The sequence below is a fragment of the Cydia fagiglandana genome, chromosome 4 (genome assembly GCF_963556715.1).
Source record: "Cydia fagiglandana chromosome 4, ilCydFagi1.1, whole genome shotgun sequence".
NCBI classification, from domain to species: domain Eukaryota; kingdom Metazoa; phylum Arthropoda; class Insecta; order Lepidoptera; family Tortricidae; genus Cydia; species Cydia fagiglandana.
In genome coordinates, this window is record NC_085935.1 from 12,154,263 (window position 1) to 12,177,277 (window position 23,015).

Sequence of the window (23,015 nt, forward strand, 5' to 3'; positions counted from 1 at the left end):
ACACCCGGTATGTACCATGTACCTACGTTCAGAGCGCTATCTCGCTTATAGACTGGAACGGCTTGTACACAACCGTATCCAGAGTGAAAATCGTGTACCTGGTGACAGTCCATTTCCAACGACAGCTGCACTACCGTTCATTTCACTATAGAAATTGACAATAACACCGACGCGTTTAGTACCAGTAGTGCAGCTACGGTCAGAAATGGAATGTTATCATTAAGGTGTCGTTACGACATTACTGCAATGGCCTTGAAGTGGACGTCACTTTCAATTTTGCTTGATAAAATGAATACTTATCGATCGTAACCGCATTACTGCTGTATACAACGTTCAATACTATAATGCAGCTGCAGTTACCATCCGATCCGAATGTTATCTGTGACAATATATCTCCGCATTATAATGGGCACCGTGGCAGTACCTGATTTGTCGTAGCACTTGACCTGTACACTTAGCGAAGTCAGACTCCAACTCATCATCACTACGCTTTACCATATGTATAGCGCCTTGGCAGCGCCACCTATTGCACGACTTGAATATTTCTTGTGCATGAAAAAAGCGTTTCGGTCAAACTTAGTTCATATGAAACATTGAGCATGTGATAGCGCCACCTAATGGTCTTTCACGTAAACTCGTTGCGCTAGTGTGCACAAGCACATACCGACACATAACAAACATAACTATGTACAGTCGCCATCAGATATATCGGAGCGGCCAAGGTGTTCACAATATATGAACACGCACTCTAACGCCTTAACAATAGAGGCGTGTTCAAATATTTGTGAGCGCCATAACCGCCCCGATATATCTGATGGCGACTGTACATATATCTAAAACTGAATATTATGTAGGTATGTATATAGGTTTAAGTATATGTAAATGCAAAGGATAGATAGTTTTTGAAAAATCTAACCTTCAAATTAGACAATCAAATGTCAATCTTACTCATCGAAAATAGAGCACATGTTTGAAGTGCCGTATGTGGGAAATATATATCCCTTAGGGCCACTTGCACCATCCCACTAACCCGGGGTTAACCCGTTAAAACAATACCCAGTGTCAAATTGTACTGGTAACCATGGCAACTCCAGGTTTAACCGGTTAACCCGGGTTAGTAGGATGGTGCAAGTGGCGCTTAGCCTGGTAAAGGGTTAAGTACATTTGCATAGAGAAGACTTAAGTACCTACTAAAGGCATTGTACATAAGAGTTTAAAATGAGTAGTAGGTTGTAACTACTCACTAATTGTAAGTGGAATTAAATTGCAGACCTAAATTGTACATATTTATAGGTAAACGCCACTTGCACCAACTTACTAACCCGAGGTTAAGCCGTTAAACCGTTAACCTAGTGCCAAATTGTAGGTAACCATGGTAACTCCAGGTTTAACGGGATTAGTGGGATAGTGCAGCTCTATACGAAAGTAAATACAAAAGTAAACATTTACAATAAGTTTAATAAGAACCTATGTAAAAATATACGCTTAATAAAATATTCCGTAATCAACGAACGTTGAATGAGCGGAAACCTAAATAATTGTAAAAATAGTTATTTACGATACAAGTGCGAAAAAGAGGAAATTCGAAACGAGTGGCGATAAATTAAAACACGACCGAAGGGAGTGTTTTAAATCGAAATCTTCCGCATGACTGAAATTGGCGCCGTTTACATTTTCAAGTGATTCGAGTGACTTATAGTTATGTGGTTTACCTATGTATCTCTCTCTTTCTCTTCGTTCGAGCGTCAAAATATCTCGGGTGAAACGGTGCACCCTCGGTTAACAATCTACAATTTCATGAAAGTATACGAAGACCACCTAGTAACCCATTTTCACGTTCAACAGACCCATCGTTCCCGTCGGACGGCGCGGTGGAGCTGGTGTTCGCGCGCAGCGAGGGCGGCGGCGGCGCGGCGCCGGCGCCCACGCCCGCGGCCCCGCTGCGCGCCGCGCCCGACGCGCTCGCGCGCGCCGACTCGCTAGACCACCTGCGCCCGCTCTCCACCCTCACCGATGATGACCCTGGTGAGTCAACATTTCACGAGTGTCATTCTGAATCCCTAACAACGTTTGTCCTAAAGTTACTTGCCCTAACTGGTTTGTCCTAATGGGCACATGCCCTAACGATCAATTGTCATAACGATTATTTTCCATAATGTAAGGTTCTGAAAAATGGTTAGGTTTTAGAACTTGCTGCCACAAAAGTGGGTTAGGTTAGGGCTAGAACTGCGATCCTCGCAAAAAAGAAAATATGCTTAATAACATTAGGATAGGTTAAGTTAGGTTAGGGAAAACAAAATTAGGGTTTTTAGTGTTAGGAAGGACAACTGATCATTATGACAAACAATATTAGGGAATGCAATGATAGGAGAAAAGACTTTAGGGATTCAGATATAGATCCACATTTCACAGACCATTATCGTATCCGAAACAATAATATAGTTAGGTACTCCTAAATTATAGTACCATCACGCTCCGCGATTATTGCGCCATTTAAGGTCCTAGTTAAATTGGTTGTTCAGTACTTACGCTATAGAATTTCCAATTTAGCAAGAACCCTAAATGGCATAACAATTCCGTGTGGTGACTGTACACTGGCGTTCAAAAGTGCATGGAACTGTTTCAACCGTAATATTAAGACAATACGGTCGACATCTATCCATGTACTTTTGAACACCACTGTACATACAGTCATACGTATCACACGCTTTTTCAATAAATAAACATCTTTTAATTATGTTCATTGTGTGGTGTTTGTTTGTCCTTTTAGCATTAGGTCCGCCATTTGTACATTGTTGTATCATAGGTATACTTTGTGCAATTCAATAAATTTAAATAAATAATTATGATTATCTAAGTCACTCCAATACTTAAAACAAACGGTAATACGTACATTAAACTTCTTAAGCCGTCTGGGCTGTAGAGCGTGCCAAACAAATATATATAAGTACATCAAGTCATATATATTGATACATATACCCACTAAAAAAAAGAAGTACCTACCTCCACATCCACTATCCATGTGTCTCAATTTCGTTCTATCTAAAAAATACTTGTGAAAATCGGACCAAAAACAGTTGACTTGGTAACCTCCAGTTCCTACTTCCAACCACATTAAGGCAATCCGTTAGAGAACGGCGTTTATGGGCTAAAAGAGCACCAATAAAATCATAATAAATGTCGCTGGCATTTTTATGCTTTCCTGACTTTTGATATACCTCTGATAAAAAGTTAATAATTCAATTAACTTACCACCTTTTTAACCCTCACAAAAAACAGAATAGAATAAAAAAATCAGATATAGATTAGTTAAAGTTTTGAACGTTCTCGCCTAGAGGCTAAAATTAGTAAATAGATCGAGTAGATGTGTTGTTGAATGTTTCCAGATGTCAAGCAAAGGGTTTTAAACACGGTGTTTCGTATTTGCAACATTGTCCATGTGGCACTCCTTAGAAAAAAATAAATTATATGTAACAAAAGTTTTTAGTTTCTACCAATTCGTTCATCGATATTTTAAACTCTCTATAATATATTTATATACCTACCTAATTTAACTTTTTGTAACATTTTCAAATCTTTCAATAAAGGTTATAAGTGAAATATAAAATAATTAGCATTCTGTTTATATTAACTTTAGTATGGAGCAGAAAGATAAAGCACCCAATTAACCAGCCCGCAGGTAGAGCGGCGCCGGTAACCGACAATATGATTATTTGAGGCGGCATCAGTTAACCGAGAGGTCGCAGTCTGTGGTGCCGCAGGTGTGGGGCTATTTTAGTGAACTAGATCCGCCCGAGCCGAGCGCCGGCCGCCCGTCGCCGCTCGCCGCCCGCCCAGTCGCGCGCCCAACCCGACACCACGCACTCACGTCTCATGCGTGAAATAAACAAACCAAACAATATTCATCTATAAAATAATCTTCAAATAAATAAAATTACAAATATTTATCAAAGTTTAACCAGTTAGGCGTCAATGCCCAGTGATCCCTAAACTTCGCTAGACGACTATCGGAAACGAGGTGAGTGGGACAATACAAGTTTAGGTATACTTTAAAACAAATCGACTTTTACACAATCCGGCGCCTACGCACTTCTTTAATTATCTTCTCTTATTACCAATGACCCCCTCAAAAAATCAATATGTCATCGACTTTGTCGAAATTGAATAGAAATAAACAAATGTTGATCATAATGTGAACGATAGGCGTGCTTATTAGTGAAGCGAACGATGCATTGTGAGGGTTCAAACGAGATCTGAGATGGAAATCAGTTCCGCCGGGCGTAGCGGCGCCTGCGGCTTTGGCTAATTGACCGGCGTGGTGAATCCGTGATGGATGTCCACCGCGCTCGTCACCGCGGCACGGGCGCCGCGCCCGTCGCCTTCTTCGCCGTTAATATTACAATAGTTTCCGACAACAGAGCGGCTACCGCGAAAACCGAAATTCGCAAATTGCGGGGATCTTTCTCTTTTACTCTAATGAAGGCGTAATTAGAGCGACAAAGAAAATTCCCCGCAATTTGCGATCTTCGATTTTCGCGATCTTCGATTTTCGCGGTTATAGCCCAGTTCGACTTAGGGCCAGTTGCACCAACCATAGTTAACAGACTGATCAACGTCACGCAGCAGAGATCTATGAAACTTCCCATACAATAAATATTTCGCGAACGCTTTAACGGTGACAGATGGTTTGGTGCAACCGATGGATGCTATATCTGTCAGCTGTGCATGTCGAATTTGGCCCCAAGATTTTTTTAAAGCAGGCAGGAGTAAATCAGAAAACGTGACCGTGACAGGTACTTGTGAGGATTCAGGCCGCGTAGCCAAGATGCCAATCGCTAACGCTCCGTAGCGATCGAAACGCAACTGTCACTGTCAGACTCATGTGGAAGAGTGATAGAGATACATAATGCTTTTCGTTGTCGAAGCGATAGCGATTGTAACCTTGGCTAGGCGGCCTGATATCACTCTTTACTGGTTTGTCTTAAGCGATCGCTTGCCAGCACTGTTCCGTTCGCAATATCAGCCCTTTCGTCACACGTCAACTTAATTCGATTCGACGGGCCCGACGAGATCAGTGACTCGCCCCGGCTCGTGTGTTAACTTTTGCCTATAGAAAGCAAATCTGGTCTGACGTCACTGATTCCATTACTTGCAGCACGGCGGCTTATGAGGATTAAATCTCTTGTGAATAATATACAAGGTAGGAAAAACGTGTACCTAGTTCATGTTTAATATAGTCGATTTAATTGAGAATTACATATTAAACTTATAAAATTGAATTGGATAAAAAATCCCAAGACAAACCCAAATGTATATAAAAAGTCTTTCAAAGCCTCTGTAGAGTCATTACTATTAATAACATAATAACTGCTATGCCTAATTACCTGCAGCTAATCTATACATACATATAATAAAGCTGTAGAGGGTCGAAAGTCTGTACATGGAAGATATTTGAAAAAAAGTTGGCTTGGGATACTTAGAATCGATAACAGAACACGTTCCAACAATTTTTAGAATTTTTGTCTGTTTGTCTGTTTATCTGTTTGTCTGTTTATTTGAACGCGCATCACGTGAAAACGGCTGAACGGATTTTGATGAAAACATTACTAATCTGTCGAGTAAATCTCCGGCCAGGTTAAAGGCTATAAAAATTCAACCCCTAAAAGGGGGGGTAGCCACAACACTCGCTTGATTTAAGTTTGCCCCTGAATCTTATGGCGCTACTTAGGAAGGAGGGGCAAACTTTTTTCAAATATGTGTTACCACTATTGAGTACCCTGGTAAACTAACAGGTGGCGCAGAATTTAATACGTAGTGACATGAATAAGCCACCGAGGAAGGATTTTTCCAAATTAATGAGGGGGTACGGATATCAATAATTGAATAATTATGTTGATTTAATAATACAACAAAATTAAACGACAGTAAATTAATCGCCCTTCATTGCACAGTGCCATCTTTTTCACGACTGCCCAAAAAAAGACAGATAGAGTGTATTGTGTGTTTTCAGCGTTCGTGTTTGTATGTAGGTATATATTTATTTTAAGGGGGAGGCCTATGTTCAGCAGTGGACGTCTTATGGCTGAGATGATGATGATGATATATTTATTTATGTGAGTTTCTTTATTCCACCTTAACTTCTGACTGCCTTAACCGATTTAGACGTACGATACATCATTAGAATCCTTACGTCATCCCGGGTGAGGCTATGTGACGTCATTATCAAACCAATATGGCGGACTTAATACGCCATATTACGCAACCTTTAGAGTAAATATCGTGCAAACCTCATCGCATCTCGCATACTCAAAGCGTCGGGAGTAGCCCGACGTACGTGGCGCGCTGTACGCGTTCCAAAGCCGGGCGCCGTACTCAAAGCGTCGGGAGTAGCCCGACGTACGTGGTGTGCTGTACGCGTTCCAAAACCGGGCTTCTTCGGCGCCCTCATACTAAAAGAATCTGACGTAGCCCGACGTACGTGGAGCGCTCCACCCGGTCCAAAGCCAGGCGACTTCATTTTTCTCATACTAAAAGAGACGTACGTGACCTTCGGCGCCTTCATACTGAAAGAGGGCGTTCATACGGGCGTAGACCGACGTACGTGGCGCACTATACGCGTTTCAAAGCCGGGCGCCTTCGGCGCCCGCATGCTAAAAGTTTTGGTCGTAGACCGACGTACGTGACACGCTGTACGCGTTCCAAAGCTGGGCGCCTTCGGCGCTCCATACTAAGAGTCAAGCGAAGACCGACGTACGTGACACACTGTACGCGTTCCAAAGCCGAAGCTCATACCCAAAGCGTCGGGCGTAACCCTCCGTACGCGGCGCGCTGTACCAGATCCGAAGCCGGGCGCCTGCGGCGCCCTCATACTAAAAGAGTCGGACGTAGCCCGACGTACGTGGCTCACTGTACGCGTTCCAAAGCCGGGCGCCTTCGCCTCATACTAAAAGAGTCATGCGTAGCCCGACATAGATATGTGGCGCGCTGCACGCGGTCCAAAGCCAGGCGACCCCGACTTTCTTATAAAAAATTTTCGGGCGTAGCCCGACGTACGTGACACGCTGTACGCTTGCCAAAGCCGGTTCGGCGCCCTCATAGTCAAACCTTCGGACGTAATCCGACGCACGTGGCGTGCTGTACGCGTTCCAAAGCCGGGCGTCTTCGGCGCCCTCATACTAAAAGAATCTGGCGTAGCCCGACGTACGTGGAGCGCTCCACCCGGTCCAAAGCCAGGCGACTTCATCTTTCTCATACTAAAAGAGACGTACGTGACACGCTGTATGGTTACCAAAGCCGGGCGCCTTGGGCGCCCTCATACTGAAAGAGTCGGGCGTAGACCGACGTACGTGACACACTGTACACGTTCCAAAGCCGGGCGCCTTCGGCGCCCTCATACTCAAAGCGTCAGGAGTAGCCCGAAATACGTGACACGCTGTACGCGTTCCAAAGCATGGCGTCTTCGGCGCTCCATACTAAGAGTCAAGCGTAGACCGACGTACGTGATACGCGGTACGCTTGCCAAAGTTGGGCGCCGAAGGCATTCTCAAACTCAAAGCTCATACACAAAGCCCGATGGCGTCCTTATGCGCAAAGCGTCGGGCGTAGGCCGACGTACGTGACGCGCTGTACGCGTTTCAAAGGGGGGCGCCTTCGGCGCCCTCATACTAAAAGTGTCGGGCGTAGACCGACGTAATACTTGACACGCTGTACGAGTGCCAAAGCCGGGCGCCCTCATACTCAAAGCGTCGGGCGCAACCCGACGTACGTGACACGCTGTACGCTTGCCAAAGTTGGGCGCCGAAGGCGCCCTCATTCTCAAAGCGTCGGGAGTAGCCCCACGTACGTGGCGCGCTGTACGCGTTCTAAAGTCGGACGCCTTCGTCGCCCTCATACTAAAAGTGTCGGGCGTAGACCAACGTACGTGGCGCGCTGTACGCATTCTAAAGCGGGGCGCCTTCGGCGCCCTCATACTCAAAGCGTCAGCGCCACCCGACGTACGTGACACGCTGTACGCTTGCCAAAGTTGGGCGCCGAAGGCACCCTGTGGCGCACTGCACGCGGTCCAAAGCTAGGCGACTTCGACTTTCTCATACTAAAAGAGTCGGGCGTAGTCGGACTACTACAAATCGCGCTCTAAAAAGTATGAAACAATAAGATAGAATTCTTATCAGAAATTATCATGCAGGAAATTATAAATGTAAGCGTAATATAATTTACAATCTTTTATATATTTAGCAGCTTATCTGACACAACCCGAATTCCACGCGGGCGGAGCCGCGGGCACAGCTAGTAGATAATAAGTCACGTTGGGCATAAAACCAACTAGGTATTTAAATCGAAATCTACTCGCCCTTTTGCTGAATTCCCTTTACGTGTGCACTGTTACATAGTTGCATTTTTAAACGTGTGCATACAATACTCGTAAACAAATGCGGATAACAAACTACAAATATGGTTTAGTAAAATAATAAGTATTTGTTTGGTAAAATATTATATAAATTTCTTTGAAAATATACCAATTTTCTTTGAAATTGAGTGTACCTATATTAGGACTTCCCTATAGTTTTAGGTGCCTAAAATAAAACTCTAAATTTTATACATAATATGTGTTATGTAGTAACAAATTACCCTACTCTACTCGTATCAAATCCAGGTTACAAATACAAATACTGTATAAGTATACAAATATCAGCATTATTTTATCATGTTTGCTTTTACTCGTAGCTTGACGAACAGTTCATATCACAGGTGTGATAGTTGAGGTCGTGTCGTCACCAAATCGATCTCACACCAAAACCGAATTAGTGGAATTAGTGTTAATAGTGTTACTGTCCATCAAATCAAACAAGTGCGGAATTCAATGTCAAAGCTATGAAAACTGTATCAATGAGGCTAATGTGTTAAAAATGTATTTAAAAACTGGAGTTTCCGATAAAACTTTGATTACTAAACTGCGCGCTGCGTACAGCGAAGGTTTGTTTGCTTTACTTCGGCCGTATGTTTAAAGGTCAGTCAGATGCAGACCACGGACGTTTATCATCATTTAATGGTATAACGGATCGAATTCAATGTCACGTTCATTTAGTTGAAACCTAACTAACGTTCTCGGAACCACGCCCACTAATTAGTTAAGTAACAGACGACACACTGTTACGTTTAGTTAATAAAACTAAATGTAACATTAGGTCAGCAGGACTTGTGTTACCCTGTACTGTGTGGTGTAGGTACCCATATGAAAATGTTGTTTGGATTGTTTTTTCTTCCATGTCAATAGAAAGTACATATATCTTAAAACATTATTTATTAATAAAATCATTAATAAAAAATATAAAGAAACGACGTATGTATTTTGTCACGAAAACTATAAAAAAAATACATATTTGGTACTCAATCGCCGCAACCTTGAAAACTACATTTGATGTTATTATTTTCTTACCTGTTTTTTTTTAAAACAAGTTCCAACAACATGCAGTTGAATTTATTAAAAAAGTTTGTAAACAACTGCATCATCAAGGTACTGGTAGGGTCGGCAAAAAGACATAAAAGCCCCAAACTGGTTGCGATTAGAAGCTAACAAAATGCTAACAGAAACAGATAAAGTGAAGAACAGCGGGGGAAGGAATAACAATTTGGAGCCGGGATCGCTTAGGTTTTCGCAGAATGGTCAATCGGGCGGGCCGGTGAGGTCATCGTGACCGAGCGGAATCACGAGGTTACCTTCGGACAATGCTTTTTTATATCACAATAAAAGTTTCAACTTACTACCTACAATGTTTGTTAATAAGTTCAGGTCAAATTTTGCATACAAGATGTGAACCAGTTCCCGATGTCTAATTTAGCTCAAGTATTACCAATGTTAAGTCTATGAGAATGCGATGCATAAAGGCAATATTTATGTCTCTATTTGCATTAAAAAAACAAGAGTGTGGCAGAGACTCTTAACATATTACAGCTAATGACCCTTGTAGGTAATAAAAAAATTACATCAACAACATATTATTTTATGTATTTTGTCACGTTTGTGTCTATGTTAATTGTCATTATTCATTATTTTTGTTCTTAACGATAATCGATAGGTATTTTTATTATTTGATCTTGTATAGGTAAGTCGTAAGTAATAGTAAAATAAATACCTACCTAAATAAAAAGAAATATAAATGAAATTATTCTATGTTTTTTAATGTACGGTCAGCCAAGAAAGTGGTCTACCGCTTTTCGACTCTATCAATCAGATGATAAAGTCGAAAAGTGGTACCTAGACCACTTTCTTGGCTGACTGTACCATATATATTGTAGATTGGGTTTATTGCAATAAAACTAAGTAATGGCAAAAAAATATATATTTTAAAATAGAAATTATTTAAGTAAAAAAATTGTGGTATATAATAGTCAGTAATTCCTAATATGTACTTTATAACATCATATAATGCCAAAGTTAAGGAATGTTAGGGAGGAAGATAAGTTATAGTTCCTTATAACAAAAAAACAATTTAATAGATATACCTAAAACGTTTCAAACGTATCATTCAAACTGTCAGGCTATTCGTGATTTTCTCATCTATGTTTTGACAGTGGGCGTGACATGTCCGACGGACGACACACCACGGTCATGACGGTCACGCCAATGTTCATCAGCTAACGAACGGCGGACAATAAATCTTCAAACCGCCATTGGCGGTCACTTTCTAGTTTCTACCTTCCTATTGTGCCGGTTCTAACTTAACTTATCAAGGGCTCTATTATGCTTCTCTCTATGTTGAAAATGGAATGAAATCATAAATCTTGTGCGACGTAGGTAGTTTATAACTCTACGTCGGAATTTTAATGTTACCATGTCATAACCCTGAAATGGCTAAATCTTGAGGACATATTTATACTAATTCAAAATTTTGTCAGGCGACGAAATTAGGTAGTAATAAACTATTTTCCTTGTTAACTGGTTTGAGTTTTTATAGCTTGTTTTCCGTAATCATGATTTCGGTCCTTGTGAGCCAGTTCTACCATTACTCTACAACATATAAATTCAACTTAATTATGTTTAACCTGTCGCCTGTTTTGGATAAGCAAGTGCACGGGAAAAAGAAGACCCTAACTATTCGATTAATCCATTGATGATGTAAATATTGTGCGGAAGTCATCTACAACAATAATTATAAAACGTCACACTAAGTAACTTGTTGGCTTCATTTCAATATTCTAAGGACATAATTGGAATAATTTATGTTGTATGCTATAACTTAATTGGCCTCTCCAAACGATTCTTTCTCTCAACACGAGATTGTCAATATTTTCATACATGCTATCGGCTCGATTCAGAAAATGAATTGGAGATGCACTAGATATGAAATAGTAAAGATATGTGACGTCCCACGACAAAAGGTACCTTATGGCAGCTGGCGCTTATGTCGCATAGCGCCGCAATAATATTGAAGCGACGTTAATAATAGCGTAAGCGCCAACTGAATCGCGCCGTATGTTTGCGAACGTAGCTTATATCAAAGAGTTGATACTCTTCGCAGCACGCTACGTCTAATGACTGAAAAGATGCGACGGTAGGGCTCGCACCGCCGAGCCGTGGGGAGCACATCCTCTTCCTGCGCCGTCGCGCGTTTCGTAACACTAGCCCGAACCAACATGTTATTTTGGTTGACATCACAGAAATAACCGCATCTTCCTTAACAGCCGACGCCGACGGTCACCAGACGCTGACGTTGATATCTTTACACTAATTGCGTTATTGACAACCCTACTTTTAGTTTAGTTGTGAAATCGACAATCCATTAGACACCGAATGGGAATAAAACTTTCCATTGTGTGGCGATTACTAAGTATTTTTAGTATTTTATAGGTTCTGCCCTTTATATTAATTTCTGTAAGTTGTTGCCGATCATGAAAGGGTCATAAAAAAGATCAGGTTACAGCTTTTATGACACCATTAAGGTATTACATTCAATTAGTGAACGAAAAACACACAGTCATTATGCAAATGAGCCATGAATAAGATGGTCCCAATCCCATATTGGACAGTATTTACTCGCTTGGCAACTTTTTGAATCGTTTATTTTAGACGCTTGTTCCGCCAAAATGTTAGTTTAACTTGCAAGAATTCTTAAAGGTACTAGAGTGAGACCTAGCTAAGTTAGCAGCGATTTTGCTAGCCAAATACTGTGCAAGTGTTATTTTAATCGTCAAACTTCTATGAAATTATGACGTTTAAACAACACATGCACAGTCTGTGCTATCAAAATCGCTGCCAATGCCAACTTATAGCTTGTTCCAACTTTAGGTAGGTAATACTTTTTAGGCTAATGTAGAAGGTTTACCTACGTAACTCGTAAGTCTATGCATAAAGATATGAAAACGGTCTAATATATAGTTTATTAATGAATTATATAGCTATCAACTTACGTAGGCGCCATAATTTATTTTATAAGCAACTTTAATAGGTACCTTTATTAAGAGGTCACTTCCTTGTTTAGATTTGTTGCCTTGAATAGTCAACATGACTGCAAATTCCTCGTCTTTGGGACTGTTTGACAAAACCGAGGTCATAGTGATTACATCATAACCACAGCTTGATCTTACTTAGATTATGCCCTGTAAGATAAAAATACTATTTACCGTTACAAGCGAATTACCTACATCTAATAGTAGAGTCTGAATCTGATTGACTTATTCGTTAATTCCATATGACATTCTTTCTTGTCCATGTTTGATGATTAAAAACGGTATAGTATTATGTCGATCTAATACCTAAGGAACCTAAAGAAATACATATGTACATACATGGTGAAAGAATTCCCAAAACGTATACCTATCTACTTATGAAATTCTTTTTAAATTTGATTTTGTTGAAAAATCCCGGTTTTATACTGAGATGTATTCCTAGAATCTTTTTTCACACGTTTCTACCGTCATACAACGGTGTTATCCCACAGTCGTCGTTATAACGGGAAGCAATCCTAATCCTTTTATGGCGTCCCGTCCGTCTAGCACCGCACCTGCACCCACTGCAAGAGTGCATCCACGCGCTACTCAATGAACCCAACCAAAACACATTGACGTTAAACATCTGTGAACACTCATTATCATTAGGTACGTAAATGAAACTGTCTTTGAACGAAAGGCAAGAGGAAATTGCACACATTAGCACCGGCTTGTTAGGAGGGGCCACGGGACTCTTATTGGAGCGAGTCGGATCCAATTTAGAAGCTGTCATTAATTAAACCGAAGCTAAACTGATTGGCTTGGGACTAGGCTGTCGGGTTGATTACAAAACGTAACTACATACTTACTTGTATCGCAAGTTTATACGACTACATAAATACACCTTATCAATGAGGTAAGTACTTAATTAAATTGTAAGTTAGGTACCAGCGGGCCGATTTTTGAATTTCGACCACTCGATTTCGTGTATTTCGTTAAATAATATCTCCACTACTAGGCATTTTATTTCTAACCAATAGAATTGAAATCGAGTGGTCAATACCAATAGATTCCAAATTTCGATCGCTAGTATTTCAAAACTTAGCATTTCGCCGTTTTCCACCGATTTTCGAGTGATCAAATCGAGCGATCGAAATTCAAAAATCGGCCCCCTGCTAGAGTTTAACGTCGGGTGACAAGCAAAAGTCACTAACTAACACCATTTAATTCATTGGACAATAAACCGTGGTACAAGTGTGATAAAGTGCATTGTTACTTTAATTTTTTAATAGTACTTAGTGACTTTTGCTTGTCACCCGACGATAAGTACCTAAACAGGTACCATTATATTTTTGTCAGTTTTCAGAAATTAAACTCTGTTGGTATTTTTTGTTAATAAATATGTTACGTCAAGTAACTTCCATTTGATTTTACTTTACTTAAAAGTTAACTTTAATAACGTTTTGGCATAGGTGAAAACAACGGCAGCGCCGAAGGTTCCGGGTCGGGAGGCGAGGCCGGGGAGGGGGCTGAAGCGGCGCACACGTTCGGTCCCCTCGACGGGTCCATCTACGCGACAGTGGTGCGCGCGGGCGGCGGGCCCGCGTCCCTGCTCAGCGCGTCCATGGACTCGGGCATCTCGTCGGCGGGGCGGCGCGCGGCGCCTAGCCCGCCCGACGAGCTCGACGCGCTGCTCGGGGACATGCTGCGCACCGTCAGCGCGCTGCCCGACCCGCCCGGCGCGGGCGCGCAGCCTGCCGCCGCGCAATCGCACTCCGACCGCGCGCCTGACATACCGTATCACGCGCGCGCCGACTCCGCTCCCTTCACCTACGGAGCGCCAGGCTTGCGGCCCGGCATGCTGCGCGCTCCCAACCGCCTGGCCAGCCCCGAGCTGGTGCGGCGGGCTCTCGGCGGCGACCGCTCCTACCGACCCATCGAAGACGACGACGACGAACGAGTCGCCACCCCTGAACCGCCGTCGCCTCATACCCCTGTTTCTCCGCGCACCCTTCGTAAACTTACTCATGAAGATGTCACCACTACCAAGACTACAGCAGTACCACCGCCGGCCTCTCCTTTACGAAATGGGAGGTGAGTGTTATTCATATTAATACGTTATATTTTTTAAAATTATAAGTCGTTATTTCTCAGATCTTGATACTCGGCATTCTAATTTAATTGAGTATAAGGTTTAGTATAATGATCCAGCCTAACCGGTTTCATTGGGGAAGGAATGAATGCAAATTTTAAGTTATCTCATGGTGTAATAATAAAATCTAATCAAATCAGTTGGGAGCGTAGGAATTTATTAAAAAACCGCTCGTAAAGCGGATGCATGGAGATAAAGGATTAATGTTGCTTTATAAATAATTCAAAACCAATCGCGCAACAACAATAAATCACCTGACTTTTTGTGCGATAAAGGCATCTTTGTTTTATTATTCCAAAAGCAAATTCTCCATTTGTTGTTATTCTTCTGTCAACGGAATAGTTGAGGTCATTAAAAAGTTGGATGAAGTTAAAATAAAAGGGATCTGGCGGATAACGTAAACATGTGTTCCTGTGCAGTAGGCGGCGGCCGCGCGCTGGAGGCCGCGACCCGCCTACTTCGCTCCTTCAACTCGACTCGAGCTACTGTTTACTCTCATAACCTCACTATTTACATTTTATTTTTAGCAAATAGAGTTTATAACATAAACAATCAAAGCTCACCTTCTAACCATGATTAAAGTTAGTTCGATTAGATCATCAATAAATTAACGCGCGATACTACTTACCTTCTCGTAATGCATTTAAAAAAAAAACAAATATTTGTATACCTAGTCAGTAGGTAAACTATATAGTGTCGGACCGAGATTATAACTTTGCATGGCATTTGCAATGATAAAGTCTTGTCATCGTTAATATATATATATTTTTTTTTTAATGACACTCCCTAACTTTGTTCTATTCAAGCTTAGACGAACTCTATGTACAGTCAGCAAGACTTCGCAAGCAAACTACTATGCAATTGCACGTGGGAACCTTTTCTCTGCAGCTGACTGTACATGTAGCTATAAATGTGTTTCTCATGATTTTTGTTACTAAGAAAATTTATAAAGCCTACTTAGTTGCATTACTGAAGCCAATAAAAATGATTATAATGATAGAGGTAGAACTCTACCTATAACATAAAGCATCAAGAGGTGTGGATTTGAATAGTCTCTTAATTTATTTAGCTTCGTTCCACTCGACCCACTTCGATGTCAATCAAGACGAGCAATAAAGCAAACCATAACCAATCTGGGCCATTACACTAAGCCACAAAACCCATTACATATCATGGCGTGTAGTGTTGGTATTTCGTACGCTTTATGGACTTCCCGGTACTAAAGCCATTAATTGTATGAGACACGCTCAATTATGCTCCTTCCCCCTGTTTACTGAACGCTTTAATGTCTTAGGACATGGAACGAGTATGAAAAATAAACCTAAACAAATTTGATCCCGTCGATCATTTTATTGATAGATGCTGCGTGGGATCCTGATTCGGTGGGCGTTAATTAAATAACGAACAATGATCACAACAAAAACTAACCAATCCATGTAAGACGCTGTTGTGGTCTTTAAATAATGATTTGTAGCCGTATTGTAGGCCATGTATTCAAGGCGCGATCGTAAGATTAAAGGATCCGTAACTAGATAATTAAGGTAAATGACCTACCGACCCACATATCAGCTACATATAGCTACAGAAACTATTTTAATTCCCACCAATAAGTATATATTTTCATTTATTTATTTGCTACCTATTCCAAGAACCTTTGTAAAATAAGTAGGCATTCTGTAAGCAAATATAGAACTACATTATATGTACAGTTTGCTAGATAATAGCCAATCACCAAGTGTGTCAACAGTAACAAGGAGTAAATTACTGTTATTACTGCAACAAGCGCGTGTGTGGCGGTACGGCAACATATCATACAGTCGATGTCATAGATATGTTAACGCGTTTGCACTTTATGCCATTGTAATAAAGCGAAAAATGTATACATATCATTGACGTTATCCGCACCTCCTTGTACACGTGTATCATAAAGGCTCCCGTTTTCTCCTTATATATATTCTCATTCATCTGTACAATGCCTACTTGAATATTTTGAATAGCAACGTCAACAAAGCGGCCATTTATAAACTTTATGATTAAATATAGCGGTGAATGGAACGGTTTGTTTATATTCGATGATAGCTATCTTGTTTTAATAAACAAGTTTTTAGTATAAACTACTTTACTAACGACATATTGACATGCTAGATAATCGCTGTCGCATAATGCGCAAACAGAGCCACATGTCGACTATCTGTGATAGACAACAAGATAAATGAGTATAATAGCGATTGATATCTTGTCAATCAAAGAGACGTTACAACGCATTGTAATCAAATCAATTATTCTCAAAGGAGCACTTTAAAGTTACGTAACTTTTAATGTAGAGTCATTTTATTCTTAAAGTAATTTTTTGTTCTACAACGAGGTGTCAAATTGATTTAAGCGACATCTTATTTCATAGCAAACGGTTAGTCGTTATCATGAGACATACGATACATTAGCTTCCTGAGAAACCTTACGCGATTTGAAGATCTTGTTACTCGAAGCGTACTTAATAAATATAGTGTCGGTGTTTTTTTTTTTTATGTTACCTTATATTATTTTATTACATACCTAATGATAAAGGTATATTGAAAGCAGTTGAATTTCAAAAGGCGGAATTTCGGGGGCGGAAAAATTGACGCCAATTACAACTTTGTTCCTTTCGGTGTTGAGACCCTCAGAGCTTGTTCGCGGATTTGTCTAAACGGCTGCTCGATGTTACCGGGAACAAAAGAGCTGGCAGCTCAGCTTCCTCGTTCAACAAATGGGAGGGAGGAAATGCTGCCAGTATCTTTAGCACTATGCCCCAGGGGCAACAACAATTTCGATACACCTAGATTTTTAGTTTTTAATTACTTTAAGTTTGTATTGCACCTATATTTACACTTTATTGAGAACTATTAGATTTTACTTGACATTTGTAAGAAGATATCTACGTCGTATTTTAATATCCGGAAGTTTGAACGTGTATTAAGTTAAGTGACGGGTGTGGGCCGCCGGCGCAGCCGTTCCGCAACATTACGCGCCACATGCGCTCCGACAAACTGCTTATTGCGAATTATTTATGTGGCGCCTACTGACTGATCACTTTAGACAAACAGCGTCTTGCAGGGCCCTTTCTTAGAAAGTCTATTTGCTGACAATTTATAAACCGATACTAGTAAACATCTTTCGCAACTCCCACGCATAAGGTTACTAAAGCCTTAATCAAAGCTATGAGAAACATAGGTACTTATACGTTGCTTAACATAATGCACTAAATCAGTTAGGTATGCCATACATGTGCCGACTTATGAGAGCCGAGTCGGTCGGCTCGTAGAAATTGATTTGGAGCGATGGCGTGTGATTGCGTCGCCGCCATCGCGACCCGAGCAAGTTGCTATTTCGAGATAAACGTCGCCATAAACGGGCGCCTGTCGACCGAGCCACGACCAGGCCCGTTAATCCCATCTCTTTCCAAACACACACGCCTCTTATAAACCACTATAATTGTGACCTGAAGAACTGTACCTATTATGCGTATTCATAGATCACAGTTGTACTGGTCAACCACGTGCAATTGCTCTGTAATTAATGGGAATATACTTCCAGCACCCGGTGGTATCGGTACCTCCCATACATAGCGCGTGCCTATATTGAAATAAGTGCCGTTTCTTAACTGATCTACGCTGTTCCTGTTCAGCAATCGCGAGAAAATGGTTTATATTCAGTTAATTACTAAAATGTGGATACCTGGTAGCATAGATAAATTGTTTACAACATGATTCTTAAGGCAAGGTGATGAAAAACTTAAGTACGTTGTGCTTTATGATGTGGGATATCCTCACCACCCACTATCGCATACTTACATACCTATACAGAAAAATATCCGTATCTTCACCATATATGAATCGAAGCCATCGTCAATAGTCCTACGCAAAAAAAACTTCAAGATGTTATTAGGTATGTGCCAGCTGTACAAATAAAACCTACTTGTTTACTATTGTATGTATAGAAAATTAACTGTTAGTTTTCTTAGTAGTTAGATGACAAACACATACCAACTAAGATTCAAATAAGTAGCTAAGGAAGGTTCCATTAAGTATGGTTCCAATGTATGATTAATACAAATAAAATGAATATGAATATGCTTAATGTTGTTTTAGGTGGTTGAACGGGGACGCGGATTGGATCGACCGACCTCCAAGTAACACTCGCAAGGCGATTGAAGAAAATGGAACGTGGCGATCAGCAAGCACGTTGGGATGGCATGAAAGTTCAAGGGCGAGGGAACCGCGAAGGTCGGAGAGTGCCCTGGAAGGCAGCACCGGCCTTACGTGGTTGCAGCGGCAACAACAGAAACTTCGAGAAAGGAGAGAAGCCAGGGAGAGAGTCCAGCGGTTACCTCTTGAATGGGATGCCACCAGACATGTTCGCCGCTCTGCCAGCCACCGGTAAAAAATTATATGATCAGATAATCAGGTTACAAACTAGGAGCTAAAAGCTTATTGCGCCACTCATGTGTAAGGCCAAAAAATGCTGTTAGTACCTAACATACTCGTAGGAACTAATTGAATTAAAATTTCTTAAAACTGCATATTTCAAATGAAGACGCAATAAATTCGTATCAATTAGCGTTGTAACTAACTCATTGAATTTGAAGTGGAAAATTGGTAGATTTTGACCCCAAAGAAAATATTTTAAACATTGTTTAGTTTGTTATAGGTATTGTAGTTCTTTACAAAATATAATTATTTTCAGAATGGATGGCTACACTAGCGACACAACAGCATTTGCTGACGACGATGACGACTTCAGTGTTCCCCTACACGTCAACACGTTACGAACTCCACTTAGGAACGATAGTATCAGTCCGCAAGCACCTGACAGGTAAATACACAAGTATCTAGTAGGTATCTGACATATTATGTCAGATAATATACCAAATATTTTTCTAGTGCCAATTTTCGACGAATAAAAAACAACAACATGTTGCAAATTATCGCATTTGTATTGTACGAGTAACATACCTACTTAGTTAAAGTGGTGTTACAGAAGTAATTAAAATACCTAAACTTAATGTTAAAGTGCGTGTATTTATTGACATTATTCTGCCGTGGTTTTTCCCCACCTCTATAATCGATAACCTACTACGAAAATTACGACATAAGTACAGTCACTCAGTTGACTTTAGGTACCTATCTAAAACCTAATTCTGAATGCCATTTTAACATGCTGCTCAAAAACCACTTTTCTGAAACGACACAAATATTGTTCCCGCTGACTTGGTACCTGGGCCGCTCAGCAGGAAGACGTCCTCTCGCCCCTCTCGGACGCCCCAGGTATCGCTGGTGCGACATGGTGGAGGCGGATCTGCGCGAACTTGGAGTCAACAATTGCCTAGAGGCCACACAGGACCGAGAAAAGTGGCGCTGTCTTGTGTCGGAGGCCAATTCTTGGGTCGCTGAGCCAACGGAGTAATAGTAGTTGTTTTGATATTAACTTATACATACTATGTTTTTGCAGAACCTCATCTAGAAAATTCATGTTCGAAAAGATGACGATGCGCGAGTGGAGTGGCAGTACCACGCCCATTACGCCTACCACCGCGCCTGGTCTTCTGTCCTTAGCGGAACCGGCCAGCAATGACACTATCGTAAGCTATTGTCACTTTCTTACTGTGGATAATTAGGTCATATATACGCACCTAGAAAAACAAAATTTGCCTCCTTTTTTCGCGAAAGTAAATCTAAGATAAGTAGGTAAGATCTTTGTTTCCTTTCCAGTTGTAGCTTATAGGTATTACCTAAAGCCAATCAGGTTGCAATTTTGCACTAAAATTTTAGATATTATTTTGTAACAAAGATTGTAGCGAACGCGAAAGTTATGAAAGTGAAGAAAGCGAAAGAGGTATGTCAGGATCGTAGCAAGTGAAAATCTGTGGTCTCTGCCTACCCCTCTGGGAAATAGGCGTGATTATATGTATGTATGTAAGTTGTCCCTTGACGCCCTCAACTAGCGCTCGCGCAAAGTAGTAGCTTGTAGGAGGCATACCCACGCTGCGTATTCCGGTAAAACATTCAAGGTAGTTTCCTGTAGACAAGTATAACTACTTATATCACAGTAAGTAGGTAACCGTGCAATAAATTCTGGAAAATACACGGACAATATAGGCGAAAAATAGCACTTTTCGTGCGTATGTCAAAAGTTTAAAGGGCCATATGTGCTGTAAAACGTTGTACGATACACGTGCGAATAGGTATTTCTCAACCTCGTGTCGATTTAAAACAGTCCCTTCGGCCGTGTTTTAATTTATCGCCACTCACTTCGAATTTCCTCTTTTCCGCACTTGTATCGTAAGGGGTCATCCATTAATTACATCACACGTTTAGGAGGAGGGAGGGGGTCAAGAAAATGTGACATATTGTGACATGGGGGAGGGGGGAGGCACAAACTTTGTGACGTCACTTTAACTTCATCAGTAACCGAAAATTTATTTAAATTATTTTATTCGCTGTACATTTAAATAACAAGTTTTTAAAACGATAATCGTTTTTATTCGTTTAATTTTCTTTCCTTAGCAGTTTTGGGTTATAAAATTACTAATATTTATATCGTCAAAAATATTTCGATAAAATATTAATAATATTTAGGTACTTACTTAATTCGATTTGGCGATTTCGTAGAAAAAATGTGACGTCACACTAGGGGGGAGGGGTTTGCCAAATGTGACCAAGTGTGACAAGGAGGGGGGGAGGGGTCAAAAAACCTAGAAATTCGTGTGACGTAATTAATGGATGACCCCTAAATAACTATAGTTAACTCGTTAGGAATTGTTTTGACGCAATAAAAGCGTTATTTGTGTATAGATTCGAGAGCGGACGGAGAGCTGGTCGCGGTCGGAGTCCCGCGCGGGCACGCCGCTGTTCCCCACGCACCCGCGCACGCCCTACCCGCCCACGCCCACGCCCTCGCTCAGCGCGCGCCCGCCGCGCTCGCCGCCCGTCACCAGGTACCCGAGTCCCCTTGAGCCGGATACACTCATTAGCGAGCCGTAACCGTTGCATGTACTGTAACCAAAAAACATACGCAGGTTTGCGACGAACCACGTACACACTATGTTTTTTGGTATGCAACGGTTACGGTTACGGCTCGCTAGGTATCCGGCTTTTGTACCCATGTCAGTTTTTGTTACTGACTTCGTATCTTTGGCGTCTATACATTTGTTTAGCTATCGGTCGGCGTTAGTTGGGTCGGTTGCACCAAAACGTCTGTCACCGTTAAAGCGTCCGCAATTTTTTTTTTGTATGGGAAATTACATACTTCACTGCTGTTTGACGTAAATCAGTCTGTTAAATGTGGTTGGTGCAACTGGGCCTAAGTGTACTAAAAGATAACAATGACCAGTGGCGTGGGCGAAGCAGCCCCTCGCCTACGGCCTCGCACTCAAGGTCATCCCGCGGTAACCAACCTTTTTTTTAGGGTTCCGTGGCCAAATGGCAAAAAAACGGAACCCTTTTTATTACCTTGGCAAATATATATTGAAAGAGAAGAGCCTCGCAGATGCGATTTCCGCCATGAATAGATACTCGTAAGTCCTGCCCAACACACAAGTCTAATCCTAATGGGGTTGGCAACTGTCAAAGATTTGCATAGATGGCGCCATAATAGCTTGCCCCTTTTTCTATGAGATTTGGCTTAAAGGGCTGGCATCCAGGGTATTAAAAAAACAAAAAAAATTGATACAATTCTAGGGATTGACAGGGCAAGCTATGATGACGCCATCTGCAAAAAAATTCTACCGACCAACCCCATTTCCCTGACTTTTGACACAGAATAAATAATAATACTAGATACAGAAGACTCACTCTCTAACAAAACGCGTCTGTCACGATCAGCACAGATATGGCCGCTAGGTGGCGACAGCGCCACGCGCGGCTTATGGCAAACCCCAAAATTGGGGCCGAACGGATGTACTTTTAGCTACCTATAGCAAAGCGACGAAATCGCGGAGTGAGCCACGCCTGCTTTTGATAACTAATGCCCATAATGTCCATATTACAGAAAAGAGCGCGAAAGCAGCCCCGAATCGGAGTATCGGATGTACAACGGCAGTTGCGGGTCGCGGCGCTCGAGCGCGGGCGGGTCGGAGCCGCAGCACGTGGCGCCCGACCGCGAGCGCTTCGCCCGGGACACCAGCCACTTCTGGTACAAGCCCAACATCTCCCGGGACGACGGTCAGTGGAAATATGCTCTATGTCTTACGGTGGAATTATGCAAATAAATGTATGTGGTTGACCGAAATTAGCCCTTCACATAAAGAGCTCCAATGGTAAATATGAGCCAATAACATATCCGGCTCGAATTACCATATTTGATTCTTTTTTGTTTTGTACCTCGGTACAATTTTGTCTCATGATTTCGAAGTGTCGTATAAGTATAGCAACTTATGTACAGTCGACGTCAAAGATATATT

At 41.5% G+C, this 23,015-nt stretch overlaps 1 protein-coding gene across 6 annotated transcripts in view; it reads left to right on the forward strand.

Moving 5' to 3' along the window:
• LOC134663743 (tensin-2) overlaps positions 1 to 23,015 on the forward strand; it is a 125,079-nt gene that overhangs the window by 95,387 nt on the left and 6,677 nt on the right. For all 6 annotated transcript variants that reach the window (XM_063520216.1, XM_063520214.1, XM_063520215.1 and 3 more), the window contains 7 exons: positions 1,846 to 2,025; positions 13,899 to 14,520; positions 18,706 to 18,993; positions 19,301 to 19,429; positions 20,066 to 20,195; positions 21,409 to 21,551; positions 22,604 to 22,776. In XM_063520216.1, the coding sequence (XP_063376286.1) occupies positions 1,846 to 2,025; positions 13,899 to 14,520; positions 18,706 to 18,993; positions 19,301 to 19,429; positions 20,066 to 20,195; positions 21,409 to 21,551; positions 22,604 to 22,776 (1,665 nt within the window). The remainder of the gene's footprint in view (positions 1 to 1,845; positions 2,026 to 13,898; positions 14,521 to 18,705; positions 18,994 to 19,300; positions 19,430 to 20,065; positions 20,196 to 21,408; positions 21,552 to 22,603; positions 22,777 to 23,015) is intronic.